General features: G+C 44.8%; 2 protein-coding genes across 4 annotated transcripts in view; one reads left to right on the forward strand and one right to left on the reverse strand.

Annotated features, from left to right (window-relative positions):
* LOC131883293 (probable nuclear hormone receptor HR3) overlaps positions 1–13,244 on the forward strand; it is a 36,780-nt gene extending 23,536 nt beyond the window's left edge. For 2 of the 3 annotated variants that reach the window (XM_059230732.1, XM_059230740.1), the window contains exons 2-11: positions 1,122–1,349; positions 7,634–7,835; positions 7,918–8,255; positions 9,129–9,608; positions 9,741–9,880; positions 9,955–10,087; positions 10,302–10,529; positions 10,609–10,765; positions 10,879–11,046; positions 11,116–13,244. In XM_059230732.1, the coding sequence (XP_059086715.1) occupies positions 1,122–1,349; positions 7,634–7,835; positions 7,918–8,255; positions 9,129–9,608; positions 9,741–9,880; positions 9,955–10,087; positions 10,302–10,529; positions 10,609–10,765; positions 10,879–10,993 (2,021 nt within the window). In that variant the 3' untranslated portion in view covers positions 10,994–11,046; positions 11,116–13,244. The remainder of the gene's footprint in view (positions 1–1,121; positions 1,350–7,633; positions 7,836–7,917; positions 8,256–9,128; positions 9,609–9,740; positions 9,881–9,954; positions 10,088–10,301; positions 10,530–10,608; positions 10,766–10,878; positions 11,047–11,115) is intronic. The other variant, XM_059230749.1, reaches the window with a different exon arrangement.
* LOC131883352 (uncharacterized) lies at positions 13,158–15,648 on the reverse strand. Its single transcript, XM_059230810.1, has 6 exons — positions 14,689–15,648; positions 14,444–14,605; positions 14,223–14,355; positions 14,044–14,154; positions 13,778–13,965; positions 13,158–13,705 (listed from the first exon to the last, which is right to left on the reverse strand). Exons 1-6 carry the CDS (start codon positions 14,877–14,879, stop codon positions 13,294–13,296), a joined length of 1,197 nt encoding a protein of 398 aa, XP_059086793.1. The 5' UTR covers positions 14,880–15,648; the 3' UTR covers positions 13,158–13,293.
* Between the last annotated feature and the right edge of the window lie 243 nt (positions 15,649–15,891).

The following is a 15,891-nucleotide window of genomic DNA, read 5'->3' on the forward strand; positions in this document are numbered from 1 at the left end:
AAGCGGTTTGACTCTTCGTTGAGCTCCTGTTATTAGACAGTTTTGATGTGTTTTTTTTTTCATTGCTGCATTGGCAAAGCTTCCATAATCAAACCTAAATTTGGAACAGCCTATACAATGCTTAACATGTAACACTTTGTCCATTGGACTTTTGGATCTAAAAGGATCGGAATGCTATCGGTTTTAAGTTTTGAATACCTCGACGAATAGCCCTGCCAGCTAGCTCTCAAGTCATCCAACAAGCATTAGGTAGTACCACGGTCTCAGTATTGAAGGTGACTTTTGTATGGTTGGTTGATGCTGGCCTGATGGCCTGATCCTGCTATACTGCCAGGATTTCCCGCTTCAGCTTTTCAGCTTTCAACCACGAGGCAAGCCAGTGGCCAATGTTTGAATCATCCGACTGACGCACATGCAAGTCTTTCTATATCCTGGCTTGCAATGGAGGGCCTACGAGGAAATCTGGAAACCACTTGAGACGGCACCTGCTTCTCAGCAGCTCTCAGGACATGGCAGTCGGGATTTTTTTAACGCTCCTCTTCAGTCTCTTTTTTTGGGTGGAGTCTCGAACTCGGTCGTAGAGGAATCTTGTTTAGTATGTGTTCGAGGCTCTTTTAGTACATCGGGCCTGGGGGGTGGTTTTCAATTGTGATTGCTAATTCTTTCGTTCCATTGATCTCCCTGGCGGTTCCCCAATTTCTCGATGTTGAGTGTGTGCAGTGGTCGTGAGAATCTGCCTCCGTCAATGATGCGGCTGATGGGACCCGCTCCCATCCCGCAGGACTCTCTTTTGGTCCATTCGGATCCTCGTGGGCCGCATCAAGGGCCGAGTTCCACGCACAATGGGTATCATCCCATGATCATGGTGGATCAGAATGGTAGGCATCGATCACAACATGAAGCGTGAAATGAATCCTCAACCTCGCTCGTGAGGTTGCACGTTGGCTGGTTACCTTTGTAACGGAGTCTCGAGGTGTGATGCAACACCTGCTACTTGAGACACGTTTGACAATCCGTCAAGCTGATGTGCTCGAGTGAGCCTTTCTTGTCTTTGAAAGGAAGTCCTCTTACCAATTGGAACCACCCTGTTTATCAAGTTTCCTTCTCTGTTCTGTTTTCAGCCCAAATCGAGATTATTCCATGTAAAGTCTGTGGCGATAAGTCGAGTGGAGTTCATTATGGAGTCATCACGTGTGAAGGCTGCAAAGGCTTCTTTCGACGGTCCCAAAGTAGTGTTGTCAATTATCAGTGTCCAAGGCAGAAGAACTGTGTGGTGGACCGGGTGAACAGAAATCGGTGTCAGTACTGCAGGCTTCAAAAGTGTTTAACCCTCGGGATGTCAAGAGACGGTAAGCCCCCATCCACGTGCCCTAATAATTCATATACTCGTACAAATATGTGCTTCTCTGAGAGGGTATTTTTCGACCATCTTCCTTGACGAGGAGGAGGAGGAGGAGGAGGGTAAAAAAAAAGAAACTGTTTGCTGATGATGCTGAAATAGAATGTGAAACAGGTGAATGTGGGTTAGTGATGCGATGGCAATCACGCCATCAGATTTGGGAAACGTGTCTAGCGAGAGCCCCCATCATGACCATTCCTGAGTAATGGCTTATTTCCGTTACTTGTTTCCCTCGCACAACGAGTAACGAGTACTGAACGACGGGCGAGTGCTATGGAAGTCTATGATGTGATAGATAGCGGGATCTCTTTGAAAAAAAAAAAAGAACATGGAGAGTCTCCGTAAAGAGCGAAAGGCAGGTGATTTTGGAAGTAACTGACATTGTGCTGCCAGGATGATGAGACATGTTAGCAAGCAACATCTGTGATATGTACGTATGCCTCTATAATGATGGAGTAGATGTCGTGGCCCAACCCTTGATTCCACATTCGCTGTTTTCCCATTCAAAACGGGCGAAAGTTGTTTTAGAAAGGCTATACTCTCTCGCTTTGAATGTTTTGAATGGGGATGGGGGAATTGGGGATCAAATGCTTGCTTGCCCATCAAACATCCATCACCCACTCTATATTTGACTCTTCATGGGCCATAAAAGATCAAGTTGTCAGGACCTAGCCCCCTCCCAATGTCTTGTAAAATGTCGCCCCCGACACAGGCGAAAGAGTACATACAACAATCCTGGCGAAAAGTAGGTCAAACCTAGGCAATAAGCTGTTGCCTTCACCGATGTCTGGTTGAAACGAAGCTGCTTTGTTTGCAATGTCTTGGGGCCAGGCTGGAGCTCCAGAGGGCGCCCCGCAACTCGCCTAACAATCGGGCATGTTCGTCATGTTGCCAAGGAGTGAGTAGTCCCATCTCGGTCCCCTCACTGACGTCAATACCACCTAGGAGGACTAGGACGTGCTCTCCACTCGTTCGTCTCCTCCGCCTTTTCGTTTAGCTGTCTTTGGGAAGTGGGCACAAGAAAATGAGGAAGAGACATCTTTCAAGCTGAGCGGCTTGCGGGATCACTGAAGCATTGGGAGTACCACAGGTGGCTGACGTTCCGGACTCGATCCCAACCACAGTCCAAGAGAGCGAGAGTGAGAGCGAGAGAGAGAGAGAGAGGGAAAGAGACGTCGGGGAATCATCTCTGTGTAGACAGCAAGCTGTTCCCGATAAAAGTTTGAAGTTTGGGTGGCAGCTTGAATTGGTTAGCCAACCAGTTCTAGATTTTCAGAGGGTTCCTCAACACACCTTGGGAGGGTGAGTTTGACGGATAGTTTAGTCATAAACATGGCTGGGGATGTAGTGCATTTTTCTCGGAATTGGACGGATGACCATGCATGTAATTACCGGGAACCATGGCGCAATAAAGGGATTGAAAATCAGCCGCTCTTCAGCGGAATTGGAGACAGGCTTCAGTGCTCACAGATGTGAGTGGTTCTTCCATTGTCAGGAGAGGAGACATTTGGAAATCATATCAAATGAGGGGAGATGGTAGGACGTCGAGGACAAGGAGGATCAGGAGGAGGAGGCGAATTCGTCAGTCATTCAAGATTGGTTCAACCACCGCTTTTGTTCGAGTCATTATTATGATGTAACAACGCAATGTTGTAACAACTGCATGGGATTCGAACGGATATAGCACTGCGTGCTCTTTTGACACTCATTCCAATACTGTTTGCTCAAGAGAGACATGCCTCATTTGAGATGTGGGTCACTGGAACTTGCAAAAATCGGAAAAACGGGTTACGTCATCCATCATCTGTTCTTCCCAATGATAGAAAAGCCAGCATATAGAATGTGCTACGTACCCGTACCGGCTATGAAGTACGGAACACTGCGAAAGACGGCTTCCAGTGCGAATGCCAGTGTTTGATGAATTTTGCAGATCTTCTTTTGCATTCGGCTCCTAACGAGGGGAGTTGGCAGCGATATCCTCGTTGTTTTCTCCAAGCAATAATGATAAAGCATGTTCTATCACCATTTCAGTCGTCTGATGGCCTTCGATAATTGGAGCTAAAGAAATTGCTTTGTCCATAGTTAGCCACAAATTGATAAGAGGGGGGCTATGGATTAAAGTGAATTATTCACTAGTTAATGTACAAAACAGTCTTGTGCCACAACGACCTCCATTTGGCCTGTCGCGAAATGTCCTTGGATTAATTATGGAAGTATGAAATTGGCAAAGCTCATTTTCGGAACTGGGTCAGACGATAAAAACGGAGGCCAGGCCTCGGGTTAATAAACTGGTCTTGAACAAAAATTAGTGCAGTTGCTCACCCATTGGGATTTTTATCTACAGGAAACAATCTCGACGCAATAAATTCTAATCTACCTTCCGTTCTTAAAGCCTAAAAATGCTTTGTTCTTAGCGCCAAGTGAAATGGCTTTCTTTTGTTGTTCCCTCTGCCGTCAAGGAAATACCGTAGTGTACTCTTATATCTCCACCTTCATTCGGTGTACGCACACACAGGGTTCCATTTGAGCCAGCCACTAAAAAACATGAATCCGCCGTCTGAAAAAGGGCCTCTTTGTCACAGCAGCTGCTTGTGTTGGCCCTGGATCATTTCTTTGTTCCAAACGGTGGACCACCACTGAAGCTCGTTGTCCATTTGCATGCCACGCCAAACCAAAAACACACTGGGATGATTGTACAGCTCAAATCGAACGAAAGTGATCACGAGAATTTGTGGTGCTCAAACTGGCGCTCTCTCTGTCTCTCTCTTAGCGCTCTTTTCTCCTCTTGTTTGTGTAATTAGTTTTGATTAGCAACAAATGCTCCCTCCCCATTCGGTGGGGTCTTGTGGAACACTCTCATCACTCGTGAAACCCAGGCTTGTTGATCACTCTATTTCTTTGTAAATGACGACTGACCTACTTTGAGGGCCTGGGAGCTCTATGAATGTCCACTATTTTAGGCCTCGGCACACAGCTAATTCCTGGTTCAACTAACGAAAGCATTTTTGATGAGGAAAATGCTTCAAAGCATGGTTACTTGGAATGAAACAGGTTTTGTTCCACATCGAATGAAAAGTCCATGGAGGCGTGTGGGTGGTCGTAAATCCCATGGAATGTTCCATTTTATGCGATTCCCTGAGACAAAAATGCCATTCTGTGGTCCGTATATTGCCATACGGATACTGTACGTAATCGTGGTTGCTCACCCGCTCAACTAGCTCGGCCGAGAGAACCATCAAGAGTGTATTGGCTTCTTGACACACTTATAAGCTCACAATCTCATGGCTGGAAATTGGAACAGCCTTGTTTTGATCAATCAATCCCTCTCTATTTTCACAGCCTCGATTCCTTAAGACAAGGGTTGATGGCGTTGCGTTTCAATTCCGTCCGCCTATTTTTTCAAATGCATCCGCCTTTTTTCGCATTCAGATCAACTCTGTCTGTGCAATCGAGAAACATCAAATGTATTTTACCCCGTCGTCAAATGGCAATTTCCACAGGGCATTGCACCCGTGATTGAGGATAAGTGCATGAGGCTTGTATTCGGCAGCTTTTTTACCACGATGGTCTCTGGTTGACGTAATGGCTGCACCACAACCATTAGGGTTTCATAAACATGCAAAAAAGCACGATCCATATGCCAAGAAGCAGTTCTCTGAACAAATATATGTGCCTGTATGATCCATAAGGTATGGTGAATAGAGTACAATTATGCAGTTGTTAAGGAGCTGGGATGCAAATATTCGACGTAATCTACTCAGAAAATACTGCCAGTACTCGTACATTCGCAAGGTCTTCTCTGAGGGACGAATGATTGAGAGTTAATCTTTGGGAAAGGGGGAGGACGGGGAAGAGGAGGAGAGGCCGAATGAACAAACGAACGAATGGGAATGATAAAGGTTCAATGGCCTGCAATCCTCTCTCTGTACGATGTTGAAACACATGCCTCCAAAGGAAGTTCCGATGGCTTCAATCTCTATTTGAACTAAACAACCCCTCTTCAGCCAAGCTCAACAGGATCAAACTTGTCCAGCTTAAAGTACTTTACAGAAATGAACAGCAAGTGCCTTTGTCAAACGCTCGTTTTGAAGCATATGTATGTTTCTTTTCCGTACAGTAATCGCAATAATTACGGCTGCCTCTCTACTGTCGAAGGGATTGGTCGAGAAAGGGTATAAGTTTGACTGGATCGAAGCATACTCGCACTTGGGAATATTGCAGGAACAGCATGAATAGCCCCAACACCCGAAACTCTTTTCGTCTTTTTCCACTCTCCCATGGATCAATCGTGTTCTGTCCCAGGTCCCCACCCAGGCGAGTTCCAATTTCCCCCCCACCCCACGGAAGGAACATTCGTCGTTTTTCTTCCATCTGCAGAGTTGGTATTAGGAGTGAGTAAGTAAAGTATGGAAGGAGGGAAGGAAGGAAGGAAGGAAGAATGCAACTTGCTCGAGGGGAGGGAAGTACGATACGGCTAAGCAAGGAAGAAATGGAGGAACTGAGGAACGAAGGAACGAAGGCAAGGGGAAGGGGCCGAGATGATAGATCCAGGGTAGTGGGGGACTGGGCCAAAATGCCTAGGAGCTCTACTTATTCGCGTTGTTCACATTGGTGCAACTGGAAGATCGACGGGCTTGGCAGCCCCTGCCTCTCTCCCCTAAACATGCTTGTGTATTCATTGAAGAAGTAGGAGAAAGACCGACCCACCATCGAACAACCGGATGTCCATAGATCGGAGAAGAAGCGAGTGAACACGAACGAATAATCATCGCCATTGCAGTTGCGAAAAAAGCCTTTTTCTTAAGTACTGAAGGCACATTAGACATTGCCTCTAATTAAGAACTCCTCAAGACGTGCACGAACGAATGGTTATGCTTCAGCTCATGTTGAAATAGAATCGATGATGGCTAAGAAGCCTTAGCATCCTCACTATTTTCGATCACAAGCGATCATTGATCCAATGGGGTGCGAATGCAATCTGCAAAGACAGCACTTCAGGTCCAACTTCGGTGCCGGGATATTAGTAGGATCAGGCTTTCCCTTTTCCATCCCTTTTTGAGCCTTCAGCGTCGAAGAAGACTTAGTTGGAACGGAGGACAGGGTAAGACGAAAAGAGAAAGACCTCGGGATAATAGAATACCCACATCCCTGACTCGAAGAGGGGTGCCGCTAACTCCATGTGATTAGGATGAAGGGGGGGCTGAGGGTGAGATGGATGGTTGATGGTTAATACTTGCAGTAGTATGCGTTGGCCAGCCAGTCTGCCAACCATCCATTCATCCATCCATACTGAACCAGCCAACCACGAACCTCAAGAAGAGACCCAGTGACACACTCACCATACCAAAAGATACGTGTATGTTTAGGGTTGCTTGGTATGCAGTACCCTGCAGTGGGATTCCAATGAGAGAAGGAAGATCCCGTGATTGGTGAAGGGAGGGCGAGGGATCAATAACTCGATACACATGAACGAGGGGACGAAAGCCACCCTAGTTGTTATTGGCAATAACTATAATAAAAAACCCAATTTCGTAGGAATGAATTTGCTGTGGCCGTTGATTTAGTGCGCATTTTTTGCTCCCCACTCTATGGCCTTGGCCCTCTTTTGCTGTGCGGCCTTGTGGGAAAACGTTTACTGGGATTGAGCCACGTCAAAAACCTTGCCATTTAGATACTTTTGCGTATTAAGGCCGTCTTCATTCGGATGTTTTAGAGTAACCCCAATATTGGTTCGAGTCGACACTCTTTTGAACTTTTGTACGAGATGGTTGTATACAATATTGTCGCATCGGGATTTTAAGCCGATGACAAATGACCCCCGAATCTCAAACCAGCAGGACGTCTTGACGCGGGCCAAGAATTTCTTCATGAAGAAGAGGTCCATTAGGCACATTTTTTAGAGGCGAAAAGATCGAGGGTCATCAATTAAAGGTTTTCTTTTGCGACAGACATCGACCTCCATGTCCCCTTGGATTGTATGGTATATCACGATGCATATGGAGAATCTTCCCTAGGCGTTGTTGTTGGCCAATCGAGTCCCTCTCACTCCTTCACGCACACTTTCACCTGATCCACATCTCTCGAAAAAATACTCTTTTTTTTGCATGGTTATTTGGTCACGGATGGCGCAAGCGAACAATTTGCAAGATCGAAATCACCGCATTTCGTCATTCATCGTGGAATCTGTGGTTGATGAAAAGATTCTGATTTTTTTGTATCATTGTTTCGTTTTAGCTGTGAAATTTGGTCGCATGTCCAAGAAGCAACGCGAGAAGGTGGAAGATGAGGTCCGCTACCATAAGAACATGAACAGCCAACAAGCGGCCGCGGTCGCATCCGGCGGTGCTATCAGTCGTTCTCATACCAACAGCGGGTCGTCTCCGGACACCACCGCTTCCGTGTTTGACCCGCCTCAGCCCTCCTCCACAGATCATATGTAAGTACTGGCTTATCAGAATTGTCTGGTGGCTAACCCTCAGATCCCGAGGTTAATGGTCTTCCTCTCGTTTGTTGCTCAGGTTTCCTTACAACACAGACTACAATCCTGCCAATTCGTACTCGACTTTCTCCAGCCTGTCAGCAGGCTCTGTGCCCGTGTCAGCCCCTTCAGGTGCCACACCTGGCACACCCGTCTCCGCCGGTCACACCCCTACCTCTGTCAGTGGGAATGGCGCTTCCTCGGAATGGACCGATTACGGGAACGTGGATTCGACCACAAGTCCGTTCGAAACCCCGGCCAGTCGTGGAGGGGGTGGAGCTGAACTAAGTCCAACCATGCCTGGGGGCGTGATCACCTCTCGGAACCATAGTGGAGGCGGGACCCCCAATGGAGGCGGAGACCTCTCTGCCACCGCAGGTGAGCTCACCGAAACCAATAATGCACTGATCTTTTTCATCCCTTTGCTATTGGAGTCATCCGCGTAAGACCATTCTAGCTCGGAATGGGTTCCCACCTTCCACAGGGGTGTGCAAATTTTTCTGGGGCAAGTGTTTGATATTTGTAAGACGATGAATTGGCTTATGGAGTGTAGTGATGCAATCTGGCGGTGGGAAATGACTTCCTTCCTTCAAAGTGATGATGAATCTCTGGAATTCACCCAGTTCTCATCGCCATCACCAAGATGATCAGCCTGGTACTTTTTCCCTCTTCATCATACAGTTGCTAGTCATGTGAATCAAATTAGAACGGGCAACTTTGGAATAAAAAACACGACGGATTCGTCAACACTAGGAGCGATAACACTTCATGTAGCCACGTCTATGTGGTGATACTACTCTACTGGAAGTCTAAGGGATGAATTGGCCAGAAAATGGCATCATTTTCGATGCTCTCCTTGGTAGAATGATCTCGACCAAACGAAATCTGAGAAAAAAAAAATCGCAATGAAATGGCAATTGAGAGTCACTGATCAAGGAAGGGAAGTGGGAAGGAAATACAGTTACCACGTCTACCCGTCCGGAACCGCTACTTGGCTCATAGACTGGTTGCGCATTCCAAGATTACACACCCTAGCTGGAATGGTCGACAGTGATGATGATCTTGTTTCATTTTTTTCTGACATTTGTTGATGGATGGTGGTGCGATTTTCTCGACTAATATTAATGTCACCTCTCTCCTGGAGTTCTAACGGGTGTGAGATTGCTTCACCTTATTCTCTCTCCTCTTTCTCTCTCTCTCTCTCTCTCTCTCTTTTCTTGTGCATGATACCAGCCTCGGGCTCTCTTTCAGGCCTTAAACACCTACGTACCAGCAACCACACCTCCACAACCAGTTCTTTACATGGTCGCATGGGGGGCCTAATGGGTCTCCATGGGATCAATCCGGGTTCCAGTGGATTAGGCCTTCTGGGCTCGGTTCAACACACCATCAAGCAAGAGCTCTCGGGCTCCAACTTCCATGGCATTGGTGGTGGGGGAAGTATAGGCGGTGACGGAGGTCCTCATGACGTCAACGGCCAACGACAGTTGGGCGGTCATGATCTCCTGAGCTCGGGTGGCGGGTTTGTGGATAGCACCACCTACTCGGCCACACCTTCGTCTTCCAATAATGTCAATCGGCAGTCTCCCTCCAGCCTCGGAGCCGCCACCGGGGCAGACGGAGTCATGGGAGGAGGAGGAGGTGGAGGCGGTGGAGGCAGCGGTAATGGGACCGTTAACGGGTTGGGAATTCCTAGTGAAATATTCTTACTTCAAGAGGAACTTCAGCATGGTAAATAATCAGTTGCTATTCTCTTTCTCAGTCCTCTGTTTGGATTTTTTCCCGCTTTAGGGGTGGTTGTAGCCCCTTCTCTCGAATGATCTGGCTGATGAATGACCCTAAATGAGAACTGTTTCTTTCTAGATCCTGATGGAATCAGCATCCTCCTCTCAAATTCCATTTATGAGGCCCACACTCGAACACGTCTCTTCCCTAAGGAAGTCATTCAGGAGAGATGGAAGGTGGGTGTGGACCAAGCGAAAGTGTTCGCCTTCAAGAATCTGGTAAGAGTACATGCATCAGTTGAAACCAAGAAATTTTCAATTCATTGACAATGGATTATTTATTCAAATTGCAGACACAAGAGGAGCTTTGGCTCCAATGTGCTCAGGGGCTCACTACCATCATAACACAGATTATTGAATTTGCTAAAATGTTACCTGGATTCATGAAATTTCCCCAAGAAGACCAAATCGTACTTCTAAAAGGAGGTAAGAATGTCACATTGATTGTGGATCATGCTATGTAAATCAGTTGAATTGGCGCCACGCTTTGAATAGATGATTTTATAAAATTGCCCTAAAATATGTCCTCCTGGCCTCCCTTTCATTACCAGCTGCCTGATGCTGGTCCACTAAAAGCCATTCTGAGTGAATTTGAAAGTGAAAGAGCTGTTCTGTAATGGGATGCATCCATTCATTTTAGGGTTGTTCGAGTTGGCCGTCATCCGGATGAGCCGATACTATGACATTACCCAGTACGCCGTGCTTTTTTCTGATACGATGCTACCCATGGAAGCCTTCACGACCAACCGTGACACCCAAGAGATGCGGCTGGCCAACCGCATTTTTGACTTTGCCCAAGATCTGGCCGAGATGCAACTGTCAGAAGTGGCTTTGTCACTCTATTCCGCTTATATTTTGTTGCAAGATGGTAATTACGAACACTTTAATGACATGAACAACGGGAATCATTTTGTTCAAATTTCGGTTTCTAATTTGCTCGCGTTTAGATCGACCCGGCTTATCGGGCACGGAGGAGATCAGCCGACTGAACAATGCAGTACTTACCGCACTTCAACGAGAGATCACTCACCGACCCCCTATGGTCGCTGTCAAAGGCGATGTGTCCGTTATCAACAAGCTCATGACCAAGAGACATTGTTTAAGGTAAATGAAAGATACCAAAAGCCAAAAGCCAAAAGAAGGGCATATTGTCGCCATTGCTCTAGAGAAAAAAGGGCACATTTTTACGAATCAGTTTGTTTTCCAAAACCCTACAGGGAAATAAATTATATGCACCTGGAAGCCCTGAACAAGTTCCGCAACAATGCTGGTGTACTGGTCGAGTTCCCAGCCCTTCACAGAGAACTGTTTCCCGGAGGTGCGGACGGATAGTGAAAATAGGAAATCCATCATCTTGTCATGGGCAACATTTTCGAATCTCAATGGTAAGTGATGGGACCACTCCATCAGTGATGACTGCGAGCCTGTTGTCACTTGTCTATCTCTGACTTCAGTTGCAGATCTTCCGTAGGATTAGAGGTTCGATCGGTCCGACGTGCACAAGTTCATTGGAAATTGGTAATTGTGATGAAAAATTGTTGAAACTCGCTTGCTGCCCAGAGACGGATGCTGCTATTCATAAGGTGTTTTGGTCACGTGTGTGTGTATATAAAGAATTAAGAAGTTCGTGTTGAGAGCCTCCAAGAAAGCAATTCTAAGATGGATGGACTTTTGCTTGAAACTGTGAAAAATACAAGAACAACCACAACAAATGCTTGTCAGAACTACTGAAAGAATTCTACGACTACCACTTCTTCTCCTACATCTTCTACTAGTTACCCTATTCATCATCATCATCATCATCATCATCATCATCACCTGCTGCAAAGAAAAAGTGATGTGTGCAGTTTATAGAACTGCTTTTAAAATTGTACGACTTCTATCGGCCCGTCTCGTCCGATTGGATCAAAGACAAATCATCACTGTACCTCAACATTTTCTATGACACACACAAATCCTTTACCGAGCGTCGTGGTTGTGGGCTCATTTTTGTGAACTGGATTGTTACTGTGAGGATCCCATGGTGCTGGGCAGCCCGCCTTTTTTGTCCAGTGGGCCCCATCCGCCCCTTTTTCGGCTGGGCCGGTCTGGTCATACAACTGACGTCACATCCATCAACGAGTTTCCAGGCGGCGGACGAATAACTACTATTCCAATAGAATTTCCCGATATTTTTCCAGTTTCTTATCTAAATCAAACCCCAGCTGCAAGTACTCTTAACTTTTATGCCTCTTCCCCACCCCCCCACCCCCTTTCTTCTGTTCCTCAAGAACAACCAGCCCCCCAAATCAACGCCCTCAACGACCGTATATACATTGTCAGAACCAGATAGAAACACCTCCTCTCCTGAATTGGATTTTTGAAGAAAGTTGCAGAACGTCTTAAACACGGGGATGGTCCTCAGAAAATTATTGAATGGATGTGATATATGTTTTAGATGTTGTGAACAACCCAGTAAAAAGGAGAAGAAAAGAGAAACTTTTGGTAAATGGTAACCTAACGCTGGGGCTCCTTGGGCGGATAATGCGAACGAATGAATAAGTCTCACATAAATGTTGTAACGCAATTTGCCCCGACCCACCTTTCGCCCCGCCCGTTTCATCTCGAGTCTTTCTCTTCTGCTCTTGTTGCTCAGGTCGCACACGCCTCCCTCAGTCTTGTTCTCTCTTTCGAAATAGACCACAATTGCGATTCCAGCATTACGCTGCCAGGCACGCCCACACAAGAATCTGATTCTCCATTTGTCTGTCTACCTTACCAAGATACAAAACAGTCGCCGCAACAGTAACAGCCATCTTCTATTCACCAAAAAACCCTCACTTTTTCACTCTTAGTTGATGATGATGTAATTGTATATAAAATCTATACACATCCAAACACAAACGAACACATACGCAAGAAAACTATTTGAAAGACCTTTAAGATGATGATGATTGAGTAATATGTTACAATATTTGCTGCAGCTGATACATCCATTTCTTTTAATACTACAACATTTACGACGACAACAGCAACAACAACAACACCTTCTAATTATTACAAGAACAAACAACAGCAACCGTAACAACTCCCAAACAGAACTGCCATATTAATGCTACAGAAACCACCCGCTATCCACAACGGACAATTGACCACTGTAAATCGCCTCCAAACACTTTGAAAGAGAATCACTCGTGTACCTTGTTGCTAAACCATTTCTTCGGATTTGTTTGAAGTACGTAGTCGTACTAATGCAGTACTTAAGAAGTAGATGAAATTACACAGCATTCACAAATAGCAATGAAATGTGGTCGTCGTTGTTAGATGAACACAAGTTGAAGGATCCATTATTCGGAATTATTTCTTGTACGTTGTACCTTTCCTGACATCTTTGCCGTCGGGAAGGAAATTAAAAGCCTCCAGACAGATATGTAATACTTCTACTACCATGAATAGAGAGTTACTATTGCCACAGCCGCTACCACTATAAGTGTTTGATTGATTTTTTCAATGAGACTTATTATCATTATTATTATTATTACCACAATTGACACGATTATCTTTATTATTGCTATTTGAAAGATAAACTTCGAAAGAAAACAGTCTCACAGCCTTATTTCTTGGCCCCCTGCACTGGTAGGCTTGGGGTGGATTCAGACCAGATCTTGACGACATTTTGGGCATTTCGGAGATATCTTCAAACTCCGCCGAAGGCAAATGCCGTGGAAACAATGGTTGCAGGGCGTCATTCGTCCTTCATCCATGTCATCTAAGCAAATGGGACAGGTTGGATCTGAATGAGTTTCAAGCTCAGAGTTTGAGACGCGCTTAAAGCGTCCCATGATCTTCAATTCCTTCAACAACGGTCGATAGTAAAGGATTGTGGTTTGCTCCCATGGGATGTAGATGCAGGTGTAGAGAGCTAGGATGAGAAGGATGATGTCCCTCCAATGAAGACAAGCACACAAGTAGGCGCTAACCAAAATTTGAACCAACTGGATCACCATTGGGGCATACAATTCTTCGAGGTCCTCAAAGATCAGGTAATGCTTGAATTTGAGCTCTCTGAAAGAAGAAAATTTAAATATTGTTGAATGTCATCACTCATCATGCATCACGATCAAAATGAACCTGTACCTAGTAATGAATTCTTCCACGATAGGTTCACTTAAAACTAGGTAAGCAAAGGACGAGTAAAGTTGGGGTGAAGAATTGGAACTAGATTGGATTTTCCCGCCAAAGTAACAGAAGATAACCGCACTCGAGCATATCTTGGCGATTTCTTTTGGTGTCAGGTTGTGAAAGTCACTTGAAGTTTTGCAGTTCTGGAACAACAAGATAATTAGTAGACAACTTTTTTAATCCACGGACAAATTCTAAGACTAAGAATTCTATATACTGACCTTTAAAGAGTTCCAAGCATAGCTCACCATTGCATGGCACATAATAAAGTCCATTGCCACAATCTTGGTCGAACTTGTCTGAGACGTATTCAAAAGGGCCAGAAAGACAATCTAAAAATGGAGGATTTTGCAATGCAATAACTGCTATTCAAAGATTAATGGGTCTTATTTCTTTCCACCTTATGCACCACGGTATGAACCCCAGCAACATCCCTATAAATTTGTGGTAGCGCTACAAAAATTGTGATGATCACAGCGGGAATAGTTTCCAGATGAGCTCGTACATGGCTGAAGATCCATTGCTTTAGGCTCCTGAAATTAGCAGCATAGTTTTTGATTTTCAAAACATCCTGGCATATTATACACTTGGAGTAGATTAAAAGATTTGAGCTGTACCTACCGTGCTAAGCGAGGAATGTCGGACTGATATGGAATTTGGTACACTCCAGTCAAAACAGGTACCAAGACAAAAGTGTAGCCAGTCACAAAAATTCCCAAAAGAAACCAATTACACTCGGAGGTCACCAAACTTGGTACAAGAAGCAGCAGACTAAGTAAGCATCTTGAAACAACCAACCAACAATATGATGATACAGCCAATATATAGAACTGTTTGATATACTCCATAAATTATGTAAATCCATACCAGCCCGTAGATGTTGCTCTTCGTGCATAAGGCCAAATCGTAACCGGAAGTGACGGGAAGTACTTCTGCTTCCGTACATTAATCGGATACAGAAGAAGCCGATCAGTGTGACCAATGTGATTTGCCAAAAACGGGCGAAGAATTCACCAAACATGTCTGTATGTGGCGATCCAAGCCTCACCGACATCATTAGGTGACAAGAACACAAATATTCAAATCATTCTGTGCCAATCCTGTTTTTCCACTACCACATAGTCTCCATTAAGGAGCGACCTGGCGTTTCAGTTTCTTCCACATTCTATGTTGTTTGCGAGACACTTCCTTCAGGGTGGCCGAATGGCAAAAATCGCAGTAGATGAACCTAATAATTTTTTTTTGCGGGCTTCCTTACCACTACTGGAAATATAATAAATAGCAATTCTAGATGCAAAAAAGTATCGAACTGAAAGAATGCTACTGAATCAAACCATACGTAGGTACGTATTCCGAATATGTACGAATGTTTTGGGGATGCGAATTGAACCAAGAAGGAGCCCGAGAAAGAAGAGACCGGGACTTCAAAGTTTTAACGAACATGGGTTCTCAAGGGCTTGGAGCTGCTCTTAAAGCCCTAAGAGTAGTGAAAAATGAAAGATTAATGAAGAAGAATCTCGCAGTAAAGGTTTAATGTTCATTTTTCGATAATCCGTGGACTCTTCATGTGCCATGGGGTCCTTCGAAAACATTTCAGTGAGCAAGATAAATGACAGTGTTATAGTTCTGACGATGAGGTAAAATTCAACTGCAATGATAAACTAACGTTAGCCACGTGAGCATTGTAAATCAAAATAACTCCTTGGAGATAAAGAAAGATATGTGAGTAAAAACATTTGAAATTTCCGTTTACCAATCGTCCTCGTAAAATGACGAAGATGGCTCAATTTGGCCCGAGAATCTTTGGTTTTAGGTTATTGCAAATTAAAAAGAACGAATAAGGTTAATTTGCCCAAAAAGGACTGAAATAGGTCACAACGTAATTCAAATTGCGTAAGTAAAATGTTTTTCCAAGCCCCACATAATATTATTATCAACACTTCAACCGGGTGCATAGAGTTGTAAATGTTCAAAATATTTAAATAAACGCGTCTATAATACTAAAGCATGAATGTCATTCAGGGACAGGGACAGAGGATACTTCCTTAAGGCACCTTTTATCTAATCAA

Source organism: Tigriopus californicus, chromosome 1 (genome assembly GCF_007210705.1).
Source record: "Tigriopus californicus strain San Diego chromosome 1, Tcal_SD_v2.1, whole genome shotgun sequence".
Classification (NCBI taxonomy): Eukaryota; Metazoa; Arthropoda; class Copepoda; order Harpacticoida; family Harpacticidae; genus Tigriopus; species Tigriopus californicus.

Excerpts from the sequence above, each read along its gene's own strand:
- LOC131883352 (XM_059230810.1), bottom strand. The coding sequence starts at position 14,879 with ATGATGTCGGTGAGGCTTGGATCGCCACATACAGACATGTTTGGTGAA. Across the intron at positions 14,356-14,443 it reads GACATTCCTCGCTTAGCACG|GAGCCTAAAGCAATGGATCT; the intron begins GTAGGTACAGCT and ends TGCTAATTTCAG. Across the intron at positions 13,966-14,043 it reads ATGCTTGGAACTCTTTAAAG|AACTGCAAAACTTCAAGTGA; the intron begins GTCAGTATATAG and ends TTGTTGTTCCAG.